The sequence below is a fragment of the Xyrauchen texanus genome, chromosome 22, assembly GCF_025860055.1.
Source record: "Xyrauchen texanus isolate HMW12.3.18 chromosome 22, RBS_HiC_50CHRs, whole genome shotgun sequence".
NCBI classification, from domain to species: domain Eukaryota; kingdom Metazoa; phylum Chordata; class Actinopteri; order Cypriniformes; family Catostomidae; genus Xyrauchen; species Xyrauchen texanus.
Window position 1 is genome coordinate 33,087,330 of NC_068297.1, and position 21,876 is coordinate 33,109,205.

General features: G+C 42.3%; 1 protein-coding gene across 1 annotated transcript in view; it reads left to right on the plus strand.

Annotated features, from left to right (window-relative positions):
* Window positions 1-21,876, plus strand: part of LOC127662397 (ALK tyrosine kinase receptor-like) — a 643,215-nt gene that overhangs the window by 530,160 nt on the left and 91,179 nt on the right. Inside the window, exons 6-7 of the mRNA XM_052153544.1 lie at window positions 7,713-7,838; window positions 15,339-15,473. Of these exons, the coding sequence (XP_052009504.1) occupies window positions 7,713-7,838; window positions 15,339-15,473 (261 nt within the window). The remainder of the gene's footprint in view (window positions 1-7,712; window positions 7,839-15,338; window positions 15,474-21,876) is intronic.

Genomic DNA, 21,876 nt, shown 5'->3' on the forward strand with positions numbered 1-21,876 from the left:
ACGCAGAAGACACTGAGCTAATAAATAGATTTCCTGCAATTATATTTCTTGTGTATACTGTAGACAGATACATTAGATTAGGAAATACTGTATGTATTACAGGCATTAAGTCTTAGTAAACCACCATGTCATGGTATGTTGCTTTAGATCCAGCTTCAGTTGCTTTATTTATTTATGTATGTATGTATGTTTTTATTTTAATAAAACATAATTATATATATATATTTTTTTAAAGCTAATTACTTAACCACAGTCATTCTGGTAATTGGTGACCTGCTATAGAATAAAATGAGTTGAAACAAGGAATGGGAAATTGAGGTTTAAAAAAATAGAAAATAGATAGATACAGAGAAATGAAAAGGTCAGAGGAAGTAAGGAAAGAAGGAAAGAAGAGATGAATGATGGAAATGATATGATAATGCAGTAAGAAAAGAATAATCAGGATGAGCTTCAAAAGAGAAACTATATATATATATTAGAGCTGCAACGTTACACAAATTTCACGGTTCGGTACGTACCTCGGTTTTGGGGTTTCGGGACAGCAGGGAAAACAAATCTTTCTTTACATAATTTATTTTGAAAACACAGTGACTGATGAGCAATAATTCTTACTGTGAAGGCTCATTTATACATGACTGCACTATGCATATTTCTTTAACGAAATTACAATACAAAAGAGCCACTTATGTGCACATTGTATAAAAACAACAATAAAAGTAAAAAAAGTGCAATTATTATAATTGTAACAAAATTAATACATTAGCAGTGCAAATTTCTGTAACTTGACTTGACAGCTCACCACTTGTAGTTACCAATCACTTTTGAAGTGTTTTTTTTTTGTTGTTTTGTTTTTTCAGGAAAATCAGAATATCCACATTATCAGAGGAGAGGACAATTTGTAGACAATTACAGCTTGTTTACATAGAGCGGACACTACAGAATTGCTGAAATGCGTATTTGATGGAACTTTATGATGGGGCTTAAACACGTTAAGCAGATGCTTAAATCCTGTGTTCTCTACAACTGAGTATGGCCGCTAATCTGAAGCAATAAATAGTCAAGTCAAGTCAAGTGGTTTTTATTGCCGTTCAGCCATATACAGTCAGTACAGTACACAGTGAAACAAGACAACGTTCCTCCAGGACCACGGTTCTTCATAAAACAACATAATACAAACACAGAACCACATGAGACTACACAGACTAAATAACATACCTATATAAAGTGCACGTGCAAACGTGTGCAAAAATTACGGGACAGTACAATAAATTACTAAAAATTAACAGGACAATAGGCACAGTGATTTACTAGAAATACTCCTATGACGTTCGTTATCATTTTAACCCTGTTTGAGCTTGCAACAAGAGGCCGCTTGAACACCGTGGTGAGACTTACTTGCACAGGCTGTTTATGCTTTGCTCCCGTAAGCTGAATTGACACATGTGGATGATGTCGCCGCAAATGAGTCATCATGTTAGATGTGCTTCTTGAGACATACCCGACTTCGGTGAAACAGAGCTGACACACAGCCTTCGTCCTGTTCACTTCTCGTTGCCCTGTAATACTGTAGGAACCATAATGCTCCCAAACAACAGATTTAAAAGACGGCGGTGGGTCTTCAATCTCTGGCTTATTTATATTTTACTTAGTTCTATAACAGTTGGGAAAAATAGAAAGCTCGCTAGTATAAACTTCAAATGTGAATGATCATGAAATGATAATGATCTGATCTGCAGTTTCTATTGTACCGAGTAGCGCTCTGTTCTGTTTTAATACCGTGCAGTCTGGTGTTGATATTTGTTTGACTGAGTGTACCTGAAGGCCCTGTATCCATTTGATTCGGCAGGGATACTTGTATATATACGTATATGGCCCAAAATCAGCACTGCCGTGACTTGGCCACAGGTAATCACAGCAGTGCTGATTTAGGGCAATATAGCATGATTGCGAGTGTGATATTGCTTATATACAACAGTTCAATGAACAAGTAAATAAAAAAAAAATAGGAGTATGCTCATAAAAAAGCATATGTGCATGGAACTACATTCTTATTCGATGGATCAGAATCTGCCATTGCTGGTTCGAACCAAATGATGCGTCCAAGACTTCGTTAGTAATTAAAAAATGTCACTTAAGAAATAGTATTACAGCTTGTGCTGTTTCTAAATGGTTATTGGATAAACAAGGATGGATGTGTGTGTGTGGGAGAGAAAGAAAGACAGAGCGAAAGAGAGAGAGAGAGAGAGAGAGAGAGAGTGATCACCTGTTGCCACTCCCAAGCAGAGATGCTGTCAGCTTTCTGAAAATCGTCTTTCTCAGTGGAAAAATAGCATCCAAGCAGGGGTATTTCTCCCCATTTTGTGGTAGCCGGTGCGCAAGAGTTGATCACTATAGAAACCGCAGTGTCCTCCGCCATTTTAAACAGCACCCATTGTGCAATTAATCAGTCTGTTGTGTCTCTCAGCTGTGATGAGCCGTAATGCTGAAGTTGTTTGTTTGAAGCCGTTTAAAGCCATTTCCTAGATTTAGTAGTAGTAATACAATTGATCACGAAGAGCTGTTATACAGTATGTAAATGGCTGATGAGGATTCAATTCACTCCACCTAACTGGCTCACATTACACACAAAAATTATCTTTTTCCACCACCTACTGGAAAACATATGTAATTTAAAAAACAAAAAGACAAACAGAAGCTCTTAACACATATGCACTGCTCTTACACTTTAGTTTAGAACGGCATGAACACAAGCGGAGTGATACACACACACACACACAGTGAAGCGTCCGCGTGCCGATGGTGTCAGACCATCAGTGCTCATGGACGTTTCACACTATAGAATCCCTGCAGATGCAGTATGTTATCTGGTGTTGTTCGCCTACTCTTTCTTGAATACATACAGTGTAAGTGTATATACTAGCTACTCATTGGACACACTGCATTTGCGTAGAAAGGAACAATGCATATTCAGACACCAGAACTGTCTTTGATCTAGGTCTTGCCTAATTTGATCTGCCTTGTCCATTATCAGTATTATTATCTTCAACGTCTGTTATAAGATCAGGGCTGACAACCAAGAGCCAAATACTGTTTTTACAGTGTTGTATTATCCAAATCCCTGTAAGCAATTCGAGAATGTCAGCTACGTGCAGTGAATTTACAGTACAGAGGACCATCATTTGCTTCTTTTGTCTCGTCCTATTAGCCGGTTTCTCAGAATCAGGACACAGAAAGCCTCTGCTTCTTTTTTTTCTATTGAGAAAAGCATATTGCATCCACAGTGAGTCACTCGATTCACTGTCATCTCATTTTCGGAGAACACATTTCAAACTGGATTAGCTGTATCTGTCTACAAGGCAAAATGCACACTCGGATCTTCTGCTATAATGAACGAACACACACAAACACACACAGAGACCTCGTCATCATGTACTGTACCCATTATATTCATTGTGTTGTTTACCCTATGGCTACATTCACATACACATCATATGTATTAAGTTAAAATGGGTACAATCTTAAACATTTAATATATATATATATATATATATATATATATATATATATATATATATATATATATATATAAATATATATTGGAATCTAAATATTTTTATCCGTTTCTCTATCTACACATGCAGAGTGACATTTCATGCCAATAATGTTGCCATTTAAAGACAATGCCAAGTTAAAAATGTCAAAGTTCAAATAATAAAAAAAAAAGAAAACTTTCTTGAAACACCTGATTGATGTTCCATTCAGTTGTGCTCTGTACAATGCAAGAAATCATCCTATGTGAACACCCCATTTTCTTTTAAATCATTGCTAATCTGCATTTTACACTGCACCAAACAATGTGCAACCTAAAGGCCCGCTATTTGTATGGGTCCGCAGTCATTTGTATAAAATCTGAGAAAAAAACGTTCTAAACTCATTTTTGTATCTAATCATAGATCATGTTGTGCATGAAGTGTGCTACCCAGGATTGTAGGATCTTTATACAGCAAACAATACATCAGGGCCTGCAGATGATGATTTTTGGTGACTCGTTTACAAGTGTTGGCATTTGTACCGCAGAGCTTGTTTACCTTGGTCATTAGGCTTTTTCCCAAGTGCAGAGACAGACTGAGCATCTTTTATCTTGGCTTAGCTTTCAGCATTCTGATAAGAATGCTTGCCCTGCAGACTGCAGAGGGATGACTCACTATTACGGCTGATTGTCAAATGCAAGCCGAACAATACTTAAATCATTTTAGTACTTGCACATTGATGCATCACAACTGATGCTAGTTCAATGTATTCATCACCGTCTTTGTTCCCAAATCACAAAGAATATGTATCAGAGCAGCTTTGTGTATTAGCACCACCTTTGCGTTTATTTTTGATTAAAAAGGCTATTAGTTGTTTGTGTGTGTGTTTTTTTTTTTGTTTGTTTGTTTTTAATCCTTTAGCAGGGGTGCCATGCTGAGCTGTAAAAACCGAGCAATTAATTATGATGCCAATTACATGAGCTGATGGATCTCGCTCAAGGCATGTAATTGCGACTGCAGTCGCAGTTTTAAAGATGTGACACTAGGAGACGGATGTCACCAAGCAAGAGTAAAAGAGAGTAAATAGACTGCACTTAAAAAGACCTGTACTAAAAAGCAGTTTCTCATCCATTGTAAGTGCAATGTTCATACACTATGTGTGGGAATTGTAGCCTAAGTGTAACTAATGTTTGAGAATGATCCTTTAAAGGGATAGTTCACCCAAAAATGAAAATTGGCTCATCTTTTACTCACCCTCAGGCCATCCCAGATGTGTTTGACTTTCTTTCTTTAGCAGAACACATACAAAGATTTTTCAATGGATATCTCAGCTCTGTTGGTCCATACAATGCAATGAATGGTGACCAGACGTGTGTAGCTCCAGAAATCACACAAAGGAAACATAAAAGTATCCCATAATTCTCCAAAATCCTTTTGGATTAAATATCCACTTTCACTTTTACATCTGAATGTCACATGTGGAGCCTGTTTAGTTTTATTTTCACATCTGAAAGTGAAAGTTAAAGTGGATATTTGTAGTAATAAAGGACATAAAGATTGTTTCTCACCCACACCTATTATTTTGCTTCTGAAGATATGGATTTAAACACTAGAGTCATATTGATGTATCCTTTATGTAATATTTGGAGCTACAAATGTCTTAGATATTCTTCTAAAAATCTGCATTTGTGTTCCGCAGAAGAAAGAAAGTCATACACATCTGGGAAGGTAAGAGGGTGAGTAAATGATGAGGGAATTTTCATTTGTTGGTGAACTATCCCTTTAAGGCCCAGTCCTGGTCCTACTCATGACAATACATACTGGACCAGCATGACATCCCAAACATATATGGCTTTAGTTTTTTGTTTTCTAGAAAGGCATAGTTGGTCTTTTTTACATAATGAATGAGGACTGGGACTGTTAATAGGGTCATATGGGTTATATGAATTTGAAACGAGTGGGAGTGAATCAGAATTTCAATTTTACATAAACTTTTCTTTTAAAATATTATTTTGGTCCCCACCCCTAATATTTGGTTATATCCTTGTTCGTTGGACGTGGAGGTGGTTTTATCTCATATGAAAAGCACTTGTGTCTAGTCTTACCAACTAAATATTTTATCACCCCATATCAAGGATGTATTATGCCTCTTGTTCCCGCCAGTGATAAAATCACATCTAGGTTGTGATTTTCCTTTTTTTAAAAGGAAGTAAAAGTGAATCATATCATTGAGCTTGTTTTTTTTTTCTACAATAGTTCTCTTTATCACAGTCAGCAGCGTAAGACAAACCCCTGGTGAGCGTGGTCCGTTTGTACTGCTCTGCCGGAGACAGATAGATATGCAAACCCAGCTAGATCGTCTTTGCTGTGATGTTATCTCAGCACACATAAATCCGGTCACCACACAATACTTATGTGGGTCATTGTTGCATACTACATATTCTGAAGTCCTCTGAAAACAATCAATATGGTGTCATAGTAAAATGATCCATATATCATCCCGTAAAACAAGGTAGATGAAGTGTATGCTCATGCTATAATGTTATCATTGTAGTCTCTTTAGATCTGTGGCTGTGTTATTGTTGCATTAACACATTTGTTTAGTCTATATTGAACAAGTAAGGGCATTTTTGTGTTTTCATTTGTTGCCTTTGTCAGTATCCTTTCCCACCATTGAAGCAATAAAAATCAAGTGACTTCTCTGAGACTTTGCCTCTTTTATGGCCTGTTTCTGCCTCATTTAGTTTCACAAAGTGCTCAAATTTACTTGATGTCTTTGTGTTTGTTTGTGCTAAAGTTTTAATGTAGCCCTCTGATATACTGTCTTGGCGGAAAGTGTATTGGAAAGACATAAAGCAAACCTATTACACAGACACCAAATGCACTGTGTAGTACCATGGTACCATGGAAATTCAATGTTTTAGGACATACCATGGCAAAGCCATTGTTGTTTGGATTTGTACCATGATAGTACCTATTCTTTGAAGTACCTTGGAGTTGACTATGGAAATCGGCCAGTAACATTGTACAAATTAAAATACCATGGTTTCCCAATGGTACATTTTATTGCTCAAAGGATGCATTTTCATATCCCTGGAGACATATTGTGATGGAGTTAGATTTTGTTAAAGCATCACCTTTGTACCTTTGTCTCCTTTGCTTCTTCCAGTTAAATAAAAATAGAAATAATTATAGAGCTATCGAGAGAAAAGAGCAATACAATGAATGTGAATGGCATGGTTCAGATAATTTGATCTTGAGAGAAGTGGCGTTCCTATTTAAAAATGACTTTTTATTGCATATTTTGGTATCTTGGCTAATCTGGGACAGTTTTTAAACAGTGTTGAGATCTCTTCTGAACCTCTAGAGGAAGCGAGTGAGATTACTGGAGTAGTTTTGTCAGATTTCATTCGCCCCCCGTTTCCCGAGTTCGCCTGCCCATATAATCTTTGAGTGATAAAGGGTAAACGTGCTGTATGTGGCATGCTGTCTGCAAAGAAGGAGCTCAAGGAAGGGGCACGAGGAAGAAGCTCGACCCCCCCCATGGGAATACTTTATACAGTATATTAAGGAATCTATGGGCAGGAACTCTTAGAAGATTGAGGAAGGAGATGGGGAGGTGGAGGGATGCCAGAAAGACTGTCACTAGAGTGAAGTGGCGGTTTATATACAAAGCAGCCAGCAGATTGATTGGCAGATTAGATGAGCAAGCTCCTGCAGAATTTTTGTTTAATAACTCCTTTTAATCTCATTGAAGTGTGAGATTTAAAGAGCTCTCATATTGTTTTGTTTTTTCCTTTGGCACTGCCACAGTAATTTTTCTAAGAGTATTGTAAACATGATAATTTAATGCTGCTTTCAGGAATACTTTATTGGCAAAAAGGCTATTGGAAATACATAAATCAAACCTCTTTGCACCAACCTGTTACACAAACACATAATCTAGAGTTGTAAAAGATGTACAAGACAAAAATGGGGTGGCAGTAGTCTGCGGGTTAATGATATAGGCTGCTTACGCAACTTTACATCCCAAGTAGGTTTGACCCTGGAATCGAACAGTTACAGCAATTCAAATTCTGCTTTATTGCCACTGTACCCTTGAGGTACTTAAACTCAGACTCCTCCAGGAGAACTGTCTTTGTAATTAGTGACTCTGACACCCTCTTGTCTTTCTCCTCCCAGAAACCTCTCGAAATGCCACTCTCCGGGGCCGCTATCACTGCAGAGAGGGCCACGAGATCAATGTGAGCCAGCTGTGTGACTTCAACCCTGACTGTCCACAAGGGGACGATGAGGGAGAACATTGCTGTGAGTATTAGTGCAGTCCATCTGGAGGACAGGAGAGTATAGAGTGGCTCAGGAAGCAGACAGCAGCTCTTTAATGAAGCCATCATGTGTTTGCTCATTATATAACAGGAGTTACTTTTATTGGACATTGTGGGAGTAGTTCTGCCTCAGTAGCTGTTGTCATTGCAGAAACCAGGGGCGTAGATTCCAGGGGGTGGGGGTGGCCTGGCAAACAGTTTTAAATAATTAAGAATTTAGTAGCTTGCAAAACTTCAGTGGATACAGACCTAACAAATGTGAGTTAAACGCTTTACTATCATCCCAAGCTGTGTACATATGTATATTGTTTAAGTTACAAGTGTTGAACTGAGGTTTGCTAATGCGCTAAAGCTAGTGGCAACACACCACTTGCACTTGAAACGTCACTTCCGTCAGCTTCTAAATGCTGAACACTTCTGTGTAATAAAAAATGTGAAGTGTTCCAATTGGGCCAATACTACACCATGAAAATGCATACACTACATGGCTGAGTTCATGTATATTGTGTAAGTTCATAGTGTATAGTGTGTCGTTTGGTACACAGCAATTGTTTATGTATATAGTGTGGGCATAATAGAAATGTTTAACTATGGTACATAAACTGAGGGGTCTTTTTTTTTTTTTTTTGTGGAAATAAACTAAAAGTAGCAATGTGCCCGGAGCCAAATACCTTACACGCAAAGGCATGAATAATGAAAATATTCGGAAGACTGATCATCGAACGAGCACAGGTTTAAAGCAATATTTTAAATAAACAAAAATATTAAACATTAAAAAATATATTACAAAGCAATGATGAGTCTGTGAAGCCATAATTACTACAGTGTTAACCTTATAAATGAAAATGTGCATTGTGATTTCCGATTCAGATTGAATGACCACATCTCTGTTTTATTGTGTGTGTCTCAGAAATATAAGCTAGTCAAGAGTAGCATTAACTTATATATAAATTGATATACTGTATAAAGATAAGATTCTGCAAAATCTGTAGGTAACTAAGTAAATGTAAGCTAAAGTGTGACTTACATTTGCATGTTAACTCATTTCTACAAAGGTTCAGATTTCCTTGCATTAACCATCAGGTTTTGCCCAAGTTTTGCCAAGCTGGAGTTCATGCCAACTTGCGTGCATTCTGCAATGAAACCAACATGGAGATATACCACAAAATGCACACGTTCATGTAAATTGCTCAATAAGACTTCCCTCAAATTAGTATGCTGCTAATATAAATTGCGAATGTATTAAAGTTGTATTAAATGAGAAAAATAAAAAATGTAAGCATGTTCAGACTTTTGGGCTACTATTTCTTATTGTTTTATGTTGAACAGCCAAGCATGGATACAAAGTTAACCCCTCTCCATGTGTAAAAGATCAAATGTGTTATGATTTGCACTCTACTTTAGAGAAATAGAGCGGATTTGAAAGGATACAGATGAATGTGTAACATGACATTTGTCCACAGTTTTATAACGGATGCTGTCTGTAGTGTTGTGCTTGGCTGATAGCGATGAACTGTTTAATCAATCAATGTCACTTTTTGACATAAAATGCATAGATCCTGTTTCTATTAAGCAGCTACAACGATCACTGATTTTGTTGTCTTCCAGCTAAAATCTTTCTTCAAGTTTAGAGTCGAACAAGCAATTATATTTTACAGAGCATTCCCGCGTTAGCATATGTTGATGACAACTAAAGCCACAAAACAACAATTTTGATTTTGTCTTTAAAAATTAACTGGGAAAAAATGCATATAATTTATTAAATAAAAGTATAACTTTCTGATAAATTTTTTTATATTTAAAATCTAAATACAAAAAAGGGTTAGTTTTTTAAAAAAAACATAAAATTTACCACTGAGGCATTTCAATACAGATGACTTTTCTCCCACATTTAATCCCGCAAGTTTCCTCTTTGGTATTTTCTGTACAGAGCATTCAAGTCAATCCTGTTGTACAGAACATGTATATGTCTGCATCAAATAGTTTTTAGTATATTGGATAAAAATAGTAAACTTGTAAGATTTACTAGTAACAATTTGAGTAACAATTTTATTAAGATGAAAATCATATTAATGTGAGTTATTAATTATTTATTATAGTTTTTCATTAATAGATTTGATCCTACAGTTATATTATATCACAAGTGAGCAATGGGGTGAATTTAAATATTTTCACTATTTTTGTCTGAGCAGATATTTTCATATTCATATTTTTTTGGGGGGTTTTAATGATTTTGAATATTTTTCCTCAATATTACTTTCCGTACTGTTAGTCCATTCCATTCTATAGAAATGTATGACATTACCAAAATTCCAAAAATGAAATATAAAAAAAAACATTTACTTAAAGTTGATGCCTTCATATAAGCTTTCAATGGCTTACTAACTTTAGCTCTTTATCTCCATCCTGTTAGGCCTCTTGTTAACCCATATGTAGCTTTGGGGTCGAAAATGACCATTTTTAACCATTGCTTCTTTAAAAAAACTGTAGCAGGAGATTTGGCAACTTTTCCAACATTTGCTATCTCTACACACACACACACACACACACACATAAAATTGGGGTGGATTGTGGTGTTGTGGTGATGTGAGAAAAAAAAAATCTCACTCGTGGTGTTCGGGGAAATGAGGGCTAGACAATAAAATCAAATAAATCAGCCACAAGGCAAAACACACACACACACAGAAATGGAAGGATGATACTATAACACATCCACAATGCGTAACACACACACACAAACACAAATGAAAGGGTGATGCAATAATACTTAGCACACACGAAACATGCTCACACACAAGCACACACACACACACACACACACACACACACACACACACACACACACACACACACACACAAATGAAAGGGTGAGGCAATAATACTTAGCACACACGAAACATGCTCACACACAAGCACGCACACCAACACACACAAACTGTGAGAAAGTTTACACTTAGGACAAATGTTATTCTAAGTCTTATGTTTGTACACAAAATGAATGATCACTGTTCATTCCTGTTCATTTCTGTTTATCGATGTTGGTTTTATTGACATTTATTTTTGGTTTGAAATAAATTATAGGTAGCAAAAATATTACTCTAAATCTTCTCTTTGTAACACCATTGTTTATAATCATAATGTGGCATCATTGAAAAAACTGACACTTCAAAACTCCTCAAACCAAAAACAAACAAACAAAAAAATGCTAAACTTTCATTCTGATTGATATTTTATTATTAAACACTGAAATTAAAAATAAATTATTGTAAGGTGGCATTATTTGTTTTGTTGGGAAATATGTTTTATAAAAACTAAAAACTGAAATATCTTGCTTGCATAAGTATTCAACCCCCACACATACATGTTTGGTCGATCCACCTTTTGCTGCAATAACTGCTTTAAGTATTTTGGGGTACATATGTACCAGCTTTGCACACAGTGATGAAGTGATTTGGACCCATTCTTCTCAGCAGATTTTCTCCGGGTTGTTCAGGTTGGTTGGGTGACGTTGTGGACTGCAATTTTCAAATAGTGCCACAGATTGTCAGTAGGAATGAGATCAAGAATTTGACTGGGCCCCTGTAGGACATTTATCTTTTTGTTCTTGAGCCACTCCAATGTTGTTTTGCTTTTTTGCTTGAGCTCATTGTCATGATGAAAGGTGAATTTCCTCCCAAGCTTCAGCTTTTTAGCAGACTGAAGCAGGTTCTCGTGCAGTATTTCCCTATATTTTGCTCCATCAATTCTTCCTTCAATTCTATAAAGATGCCCAGTCCGTGATGATGAGAAGCATCCCCACAGCATGATGCTGCCACCACCATACTTCACTGTAGGGATGATGTGTCTTGAGGCATAGGAAGTATTATGTTTGTGCTACACATAGCACTTTGAGTTTTGGCCAAAATCTCTATCTTGGTCTCATCTGACCACAAAACCTTCTTCCACATCGCAGCTGGGTCACTCACATGCTTTCTGGCTCCAGACATGCTTTCAGATGGTACCTTTTGAGTAATGGCTTCTTTCTTGCCACCCTCCCATACAGGCCAGCATTATGCAGTGCTCTTGATATGGTTGACTGGTGCACCATTCCTTCACTCCCTGCCACTGAACTCTGTAGCTCCTTCAAAGTGATTGTTGGCCTCTCTCACAAGTCTACTTTTTGTTAGAGCACTGAGTTTTGAGGGACGGCCTTTTCTTGGCAGTGCCTGGGTGGTGTGATGCAGCTTCCACTTCCTGATTATTGATCCAACTGTGCTCACTGGGATATCCAAACATCTGGATATTATTTTGTACCCTTTCCCTAATCTATGCATTTTTATTTCTTTATCTCTAACATCTGTGGAAAGTTCTTTGGTCTTCATTTTCCTTCAGATTCACATCCTGACCAATGATCCTTCAACAATGGGTTTTTTATCCAGAAAATGTGATTGCAACTTTAATTATTCACAGGTGTATGTCAATGGTAAAGTAATTGTGTCATCTTTAGGGCAATTTCTTTCATCGTGTAACCTGGCAGCTTCCACAGCACAGGGGTTGAATACTTATGCAAGCAAGATATTTCAGGTTTTTCAACATAAAACCAATGTCACCTAACAATGTCTGATTTTGAGTTCCATTGTTTTAAAATAAAATATCAAACAGCTGCAATATCATGCAATTGTTTTGATATAAAACAATTGCAAACACAATACTATTTTTATAAAATATATATAAAAAAATATATTGTCAAATATATGTGTGCTAACAGTCTTCTCTTATAATGCCTAATGAGGTTGGAGAACACATCGCAAGGGATCTGAGACCATTCCTCCATACAGAATCTCCCCAGATCCTTCAAATTCTGAGGCCCATGCTGGTGGAATCTCCTCTTCAGTTCACCCCACAGGTTTTCTATGGGGTTCAGTTCAGAAGACTGGGATGGCCATGACAGAACCTTTATTTTGTAGTCACTGAACCATTTTTTGTGTTAATTTTGATATTTGTTTTGTATCATCGACCTGCTGTAAGATCCATCCATGGCCCATTTTAAGCTTTCTGGCGGAGCCAGTCAGATTTAGATTTTTTTATCAGTTGGAATTATGTCCCAATTATGTCCAGTCCATAATGTCACGCATCCGAACAAGATGTCCAGAACCTCTGGTATAAAAACAGCCCTAAAACTTTAAAAGTTCCACCACCATATTTAACTGTGAGCATGAGGTACTTTTCCATATGGCTACCTCGCTGAGTGTGCCAAATCCATCTCTGGTGTTTGCTGCCAAAAAGCTCTATTTTGTTTTATCTGACAAGAGAACCCGGTCCCATTTGAAGTTCCAGTAGTGTCTGGCAAACTAAAAATGCATGAGTTTGTTGTTGGATGAGAGAGGCTTTTATCTTGAAACCCTCCCTAACAACTTGTAGGTGACATCTGATTGTAGTTTTTGAGACTTTCTGACCCCAAGACCCAACTAATTACTGCAATTCTCCAGCTGTGATCCTTGGATAATTTTTGGCCACTTGAATCATCCTCCTCAGTGTGCGTGGAGACAATATAGACACACGTCCTCTTCTAGGCCAATTAATAACTTCTCCAATTGATTGGAACTTTTAAATGATTGCCCTGATGGTGGAAATGGGCATATTTTATTTAATTTAATTGATGTTTTCTCCCCTTTTCTCCCCAATTTGGATAATACGTGGAAGAATGGTGGCGTAGTGACTCGCCTCAATCTGGGTGACGGAGGACGAATCTCAGTTGCCTCCGTGTCTGAGACCGTCAGTCCGCGCATCTTATCATGTGGCTTGTTGAGCGTGTTACCACAGAGACGTACCACATGTGGAGGCCCACGCTATTCTCCACGGCATCCACGCACAACTCGCCATGCACCCCACCGAGAGCGAGAACCACACATTATAGCGACCATGAAGAGGTTACCCCATGTGGCTCTACTCTCCCTAGAAACCGGGCCAATTTGGTTGCTTAGGAAAATGGGCATTTTCAAAGCTTAAGCTATTTTCTTATAGCCACTTCCCATTTTGTGAAGCTCAACAACATTTTGTCACACATTATAACTATATTCTTTGGTGTTACCCATTGCGGTGTATGACTAAGGGAATTTGGCCTAAGTGTTACCTCATATTTATACCCCTCTGAAACAGGAAGTCATGGCTGAACAATTTCATGTTCCTTGTCACACATGTGTACTGTTTTAATATTAATGAGAATATACTTCAGATATATTTTACTCATAATAATTTCTTGGGGTGCCAATATTTGTGGCAAACATGAATGAAAAACGTGAATGAAAAATCAAAATGATAAACTAAAGACATAATGTTCACAGCCGCCTTTGATTATATTTTCCAAAGGTGCCAGTATTTGTGGCCGCAGCACAACGCGTACCAGGATATGATGTCACATGCGAGGGCTTCTGATTTAAAAAAAATAAATCACAAATAATGTTAAGCTATATTCAAATAGTTAAAATACACTGTCTTATCACCTTCCTACAACAGTTCATACACACAGTTATGGAATATGTATTATTTGAATTAAGCCAAGAAGTCAATGTGTGAGGTTTCGACCTTATATTGATCTCTATTCGTCATCTAGATTCGCAGGTCAGAGTTCACCAAACTTTCTTCATATTAATAATAATAATAATAATAATAATAATAATAATAAAGCAAGAAAGAAATATCGTTCTCATAATTCTAATACTGTAATGAAAATAACGCTGTCCGGATAATTTTTTTTTAAAGCATACATTACATTTAGTACAACTATGACTTACACTTAAATCATTGGCACACAGGCTGTCTGGTTATAAGTTATCTTTGACTTAAAAAGTCACAAGTTGGAAAAAAATACAGTATATGCTTTATATATTTCCTTTATGAACTTGTGCATTTTTAGTGCATTTTTTAACAAGCCATTTCCCATAATTGCCATGTTATATTTCATCCTGTGAATGCAGACACTGCCCGGAAACATGTCAAGAAAGCATGTCATTTTATATGACCAGTGTTGGCTAATATGTTCACCGCGAGCAAAGCTTATAAGTTACATGCCAGCGGACAATTTGTCATCAGTAATGCCTTCGATCGCTGGAGGGCAATCATGTTTTTCCTCCCCATGTTTCTTAATGAAGGTCAGATCCATCCCTGCAGCTCAGCGCAGGGTTGAACGAATTGTCTGTTTATGGAAGGGCTTGAGGTCCCATTGATAATATGGCCTTCCTACTCATTTTCATCCCTGCCTTTCAGTTCTTTTACCTCAAAACCATATCCTCATTTGCACTCAAGAACTCTCTTTTGTTTCTCACATCTCAGCTGCCCTCTTATGCCTCTTCAGTCATTTATAAATGGTCAAAGACTCTTACTTATCAAAGCTTCTAAGCTCTTGAGCTCAGGGATAAGATTGTTAGCCCATATTTCTCTTTCTTTTCTCTCCTCCCACCCCAGTGTTCTCAAAATGTCTAATTTCCGTCTCTTGTTCCCTCAGGTCAATTCCTCAATGGAAGCTATTGCTCGTTTGGAAGGGAGAACTGCAGCTGGCAGGTGGTTCCAGGCAGTGGTCCCCAATGGAAGGTTCATCCATCAGTTCCCAAAGTCCTCAGGGACAGCTGTCCATCATCAGGTGCTCCGTCCAAACATCTTTATAGGGATAGTTTACCCAAAAATGAAAATTCTGTCATCATTTACTCATCCTCATGTTGTTCCAGATCAGTATAAATTGTTTTGTCCATTAAACACAAAAGAAGATATTTAGAGATTGTCCACAATGCTCTTTTCTTTAAAAGTGAATGTTACCAAAAATGAAAGAGACAACAAATGAAATGGACAACGTTTATGTTGCTTCATATTCCAACTCTTCTGAAACGATACAATAGCTTGAGGAAGAGACAGAAATGTAAGTTGTATTTGACCAAAAACCTCACCATCTGCTGTAGCTCTAACAAATTTGTGCAATTTTAATATGCATGTATCCAAATTTGGTACGTTGTGATTGGTTACAATTGGGGACGTCAACATGTTTTTGAAACTAAATTCAAATGTTTCAAATTGTATTCGTAATATTGATATTTGAAAATTTGAATTTTAAAAGTAGGGAAATTATTTCAGGTGGGGGAAAATAAAACTAAAACATTGATCACCAGATTTTTAAATCTCCTAAGTTAGTTTTCCCAGAATGCACTGTAAAAACCAGGGAGCATCATTGTTCCCTTACTGGAAATGTCTCCTGAAATCTTTCAAGTCATTAGAAGAGAAAAAGTATTTTTCTCTTTAAATAAGATCTTGTTTGTAATATCTTTCATCCATAATGTGCATGAAAAGAAACAACATTTTAAATATTAGATTTGTTAAAATATAAAAAAATCAACATTACAACTCTTTTGTATTTTATTTCCTAATTTATGTAATGTATCTCCACGTTGTGTCAGAGAAGCAACACTAGGGGTCTCTCTTGAGCGCCGATATTCACCTCTGAACTATGAAAAAAAGCCAATGAGAGTTGGCAACCAGTATTTGCATGTCCCGCCCCCGGACATACGGGTATTTAAGCGGCGCAAATACGGGAGTTCATTCAGAAAATTTCTTCGGAGCCGATGGTCGTGTTTGCAGACTGCTGCGTTTTACACACCGAGTTCCTGCTATCCTCTGCTGCATACTGTTGGATTCTACGGCGCACAACAGCGGCTTTCTCCTGTTTGCACGGCTGTGCACTTCCTGCCCCTGAGCGCATCGACAGTTGCAGATAAGAAAGATCTCTCACGAGTTCTTTCATTCATAAAAGAGTGATTTTATTTAAAAGAGTAATTTCCTCTAAGAGCAAAAAACACAGCGGTGTTGAACGTCCTTTTAAGGACGCGTCTTTATAAAGATGCCTTTCCGCCCCTGTGTTGTTCCTGGATGCGGTAGAGTACTCTCCGCTTCCGACGGCCACAGGCGTTGTCTCGTGTGTCTGGGCAGTGATCACAGCGAGGCTGCGTTTGTGGATGGTTCATGTTCTCATTGCGAGAACATGACCATGACAACGTTGCGGTCGCGGCTTGCTTACAACCGTAAGCAAGCCACTCCAGCCGCCCCCCGCGTCGCTCCTTCTTCCCACGGGATTGAGTACGATGCGGCTGGCGATGGAGGCGATTCGGGGATGGCAGCGGGTGCAGCTCCGCCGGGTACGCCCCCTCGGACCACCCGCGCCCCGGCACGCTCGTTGACTCCCGTCCCCGCTCGAGGTGGCGGCGACTCGCCTCACAGCCAGTCTGCCTACCCTCTTGTGATGGAAGCAGATGAGTTCGCCGCGACATCGGAGGGCGTGGGCTCTGATGCTGAGGGCTCCTCTGGGCTGCTGCCTTCAGGCTTGCACGCCCAGGAGGAGGCCGACTCACAGATGTCCGATATGCTTTCCCGGGCAGCCAACAGCGTGGGCCTGGATTGGAACCCTCCATCCTCCCCACAGCCATCACGGCTGGACGATTGGTTCTTGGGCGTGGGGCGCTGCTCACAGCCTCGCCCCCCCGGTTACTTTCTTCCCGGAGGTGCATGATGAGCTGACGTCTTCGTGGAGAGCACCCCTCTCCACTTGTCGCACCGCCACCTGCTCATCCGCCCTCGCCACCCTCGACGGCGGAGCGCACCACGGGTACACAGAGATCCCCCAGGTGGATAGAGCTGTTGCGCTCCACTTATGTCCCGGAAGCACTACCACCTGGCGGGGCCGCCCTGTACTCCCTTCCCGGTCCTGTAGAGCAACATCCTCGCTCACCACGAAGGCCTACAGTGCAACCGGACGCACCGCTTCCGCCCTGCATGCCATGGCTCTCCTGCAGGTCCACCAAGCCAAGGCACTTCGCAACATGCACGGGGGTGGCCCTGATCCCGACACGCTGCAGGAACTGCGCTCAGCGACCGACCTTGCCCTGAGAGTGACGAAGGTCACAGCGCAAGCACTCGGGCAGGCGATGGCCACTCTGGTAGTCCAGGAACGTCAGCAATGGCTGGACTTGGTTGAGATGCGTGAAGCTGACAAGACTCGCTTCATCAACGCCCCTGTCTCCCAGTTCGGCCTCTTCGGCGACACCGTTGAGGATTTTGCCCAGCAGTTCTCGCTGGTGAAGAAGCAGACGGAGGCCATTTCGCACATCATGCCACGCCGCAAGCTTGCCGCCACGGCCCAGGCCCCACCTGCTCGCCGAGGGCGTCCTCCCGCGTCCAGAAGACCTTCTGCTCCGCCCGAACCTGGGCCCAGCTCTCAGCCCCGGCGTCGAGCAAACCGCAGGAAGCATACGCCCCCTGCCTCACGGACCCCTTCGAGGACCCGGACCCAGAGGACAAGAAGTTAGCTCCGGAGGTGGTAAGACCACTCCGTCCCCCGGTGGAGGGCCGGGAGGAGAATCTTTTGTTTTTTCATTTGCCGCACCCCCTGACGGGGGCTGAGGTACCCAAATTCTCAATAAAAGAGCTATTTCCTTTACCTCTGGGTCACATGGCCCGCAAATGCCGTTCTCACGGCACTGTGCTTTCAGGCCTCAACAGTCTCGGCGCCCAGGATGCGGTGCTCCCGCCCTCAGCCCCACAACTGTTCCCCGGCTGGCTGGTTCAGACGAGTCCAGAGGACGCCAGCATCAGACCTCCTCCTCAGTCATGAACCCGCCCCCTGCCGGGTGCGCGGAACAAGGTAAGTGCTTTGAGCTTATTCTCAGCACCAGAGCCTCGGGACGCCACAGCGCCTCCCGACGCCGCGTTACCTGTTCCGCACCGCTGCGAAGCCCTGCCGGGTACGTCCAAAATACTCGTCCCCTTGGTGCCCCTAGCATGGAGCTTAGAGGCATGGCTTTCACTGCCCAGCTCGTCACGGTGGCTGCACCGGACCATCCAACTCGGTTACGCAATTCAGTTTGCCAGGTCTCCGCCCCCCTTCACGTTCCTCCGCAGTGCACAGCGAACATGCCCACTCCCTGCGCGAGGAAATCGCCTCCCTTCTAATCAAGGACGCGATAGAGCCTGTCCCTCTGACCGAAACGAAGAAGGGTTTCTACAGCCCTTACTTCGTTGTACCCAAGAAAGGCGGCGGCATACGACCAATCTTGGACCTGCGCGCCAATCACATCCCCGGCAACCTCAATGTGATAGCGGACGCGCTGTCAAGGCAAAACTTGCCCGGCGGAGAGGGGAGGCTCCACCCCCAATCGGTCCAGCTGATTTGGGACAGGTTCGGCAAGGCCCAGGTAGACCTGTTTGCCTCCCAGGAAACCACCCACTGTCCGCTCTGGTATGCCCTCACAGAGGCTCCCCTTGGGACAGATGCTCTGGTGCACAGCTGGCCCGCGGGGCTGCGCAAGTACACTTTTCCCCCAGTGAGCCTTCTTGCACAGGTGCTATGCAAGGTCAGGGAGGACAAGGAGCAAGTCACTCTGGTGGCCCCCTACTGGCCCAACCGGACGTGGTTTTCGGATCTCACGCTCCTCATGACAGCCCCTCCCTGGCAAATTCCCCTGAGGAAGGACCTTCTTTCTCAGGGACGGGGCATGCTCTGGCATCCACATCCAGACCTCTGGAATCTCCACGTCTGGTCCCTGGACGGGACGCGCAGGATCTAGCCGGCCTACCTTCGGCCATCATAGACACTATTAACCAAGCCAGAGCCCCTTCGACCAGGCATCTTTACGCCCTGAAGTGGCGTCTGTTCGCGGACTGGTGTTCTTCCCGAGCCGAAGACCCGCAGAAGTGCGCAGTTAGGTCAGTGCTCGTGTTTCTTCAGGAGAGGCTGGAGAGGAGGCTGTCCCCTTCCACCCTCAAGGTGTATGTTGCCGCTATCGCGGCCCACCACGACACGGTAGACGGCAAGTCTCTTGGTAAGCACGACTTAATCGTCAGGTTCCTAAAAGGTGCCCGGACGATGACTCCCTCCCGGCCTAACCTGTTTCCCTCCTGGGATCTCTCGGTCGTCCTTATGGGATTCCAGAGACCCCCCTTCGAGCCGCTTGACTCAGTTGGACTCAGGGCCCTCTCTCTCAAGACCGCCCTGCTGATCACGCTCGCTTCCATCAAGAGGGTCGGGGACCTGCATGCGTTCTCTGTTAGCGACGCTTGCCTGGAGTTCAGTCCGGCGGACACTTTCGTGATCCTAAGACCGCGACCGGGCTACGTGCCCAAGGTTCCTACCACACCCTTCAGGGATCAGGTGGTGAACCTGCAAGCGCTGCCCCGGGAGGAGGCAGACCCAGCCCTTTCACTGCTGTGTCCAGTACGTGCCTTACGTATTTACCTGGACCGCACACAGAGCACCAGACGCTCTGAGCAGCTTTTCGTCTGCTTTGGGGGACAGCAGAAAGGGAATGCTGTCTCCAAGCAGAGACTCGCCCACTGGGTTGTCGACGCCATTTCCCTGGCTTATCACACCCAGGCCGTGCCCCCCCCTTTGCGGGTCCAAGCCCACTCCACCAGGATTGTTACGTCCTCGTGGGCACTGGCTAGGGGCATTGCCCTAGCAGACATTTGTAGAGCAGCGGGCTGGGCAACACCTAACACTTTTGCGAGATTGTACAATCTCCTAGTTGAGTCAGTATCGTCCCGTGTTCTCTCAGGTACCGAGCCCGTAGAACTCGGTGGCACGTCCCCCTAACCAGGGGAAACAGTGCGCCTTCTTTCCCAGGAGATCCCAGGTTTGGGACACTGGTTGACTCCTCTCTAGCCCTCGTGGGTCGCAGTTCTGCGGAGGACCTCGCCGACCCAAACCACTGCGGGTATCACTAGCTACCCTGTACTGGTATAGGTGCACCACAGGTAAGGCCTCCTGTTCGGACTCCCCCTGTGTGTAAAACCACGGTTCTGTCCCCTCACGAGAGTTGACTCTGTGTTTTCCTTAGGCAGTTACAGCTGCCTCTGGTGCCATGCTGTATGCTTCCCCCCTCTGCGAGGCTGGATCTACCACCGCACTACTGTTCCGCATAAGACCTAAGTATAGGCCATGCGATGTATTTGCCACTCAAAATTTGCCTCCCCTCCCGGGTAGGTGTGGCCTCCGCAGGGTCTTCTCCACCCTAATAAGGGCTAAGACCCCCTTCCCTCAATGCGTGTAAGGGCCCCAGCCGTAGTTGCTCTATGCGAGAAACATAGAGAGAAAAGAGGCCCAGCCAGGCTGGCCCATTCCAATTTTGGCGGCCTTCACCTTGTTCCCCCCTCCAGGGTAACGATAAGGAATCCTGATGGCTTAAATGGGGCATTGGGGAAGGGTACGTGCAGCCTGATACAGTTGGTCGTTCTGCACGTAGGAATACCTGCTCGCTCCTGTATCAGCGGATCACGTACACGGCTCAGCGCATGGCTCTTTTAAGTGGACCCCTAGTGTCGCTTCTCTGACACAAGCGTGGAGAGAGCGACAGAAGGGGAACGTCTAGGTTACGTATGTAACCTCCGTTCCCGATGGAGGAACGAGGCGTTGTGTCTCCCCTGCCACATCGCTGAGCCGAGCCCCTGTTGTGGCCGGACCATTTCCGGCTCCTCAGAAAAATCCTGAATGAACTCCCGTATTTGCGCCGCTTAAATACCCGTATGTCCGGGGGCGGGACATGCAAATACTGGTTGCCAACTCTCATTGGCCTATTTTCATAGTTCAGAGGTGAATATCGGCACTCAAGAGAGACCCCTAGTGTCGCTTCTCTGACACAACGTCTCGTTCCCTCCATCGGGGAACAGAGGTTACATACGTAACCTAGACGTTTCCTAATAACAATGAACGCTTAAATATCTAACACAAAAATGCACAAAGGTGCATTGTTGATTAATTCCAGGAGCGTTTTAACGCATGACCTCTTCATCGTGTCACAGGTGATTGAGTCATAAGTGTCCCAATGCTCAGTGGATCACCACCCTTGCCAGTGCCCAAATTTGTGTTTGTGGAGCTAGGGAGCGAGATGAAACAACCTACACATCTCGCATGTCTCCCTTATTTGACCCACTCGATTCAGATCATTGAGCACACTACTAATTACCCTGTTTGCACATGTTCATCACCAAGACGTCTATTTGATGTGTGT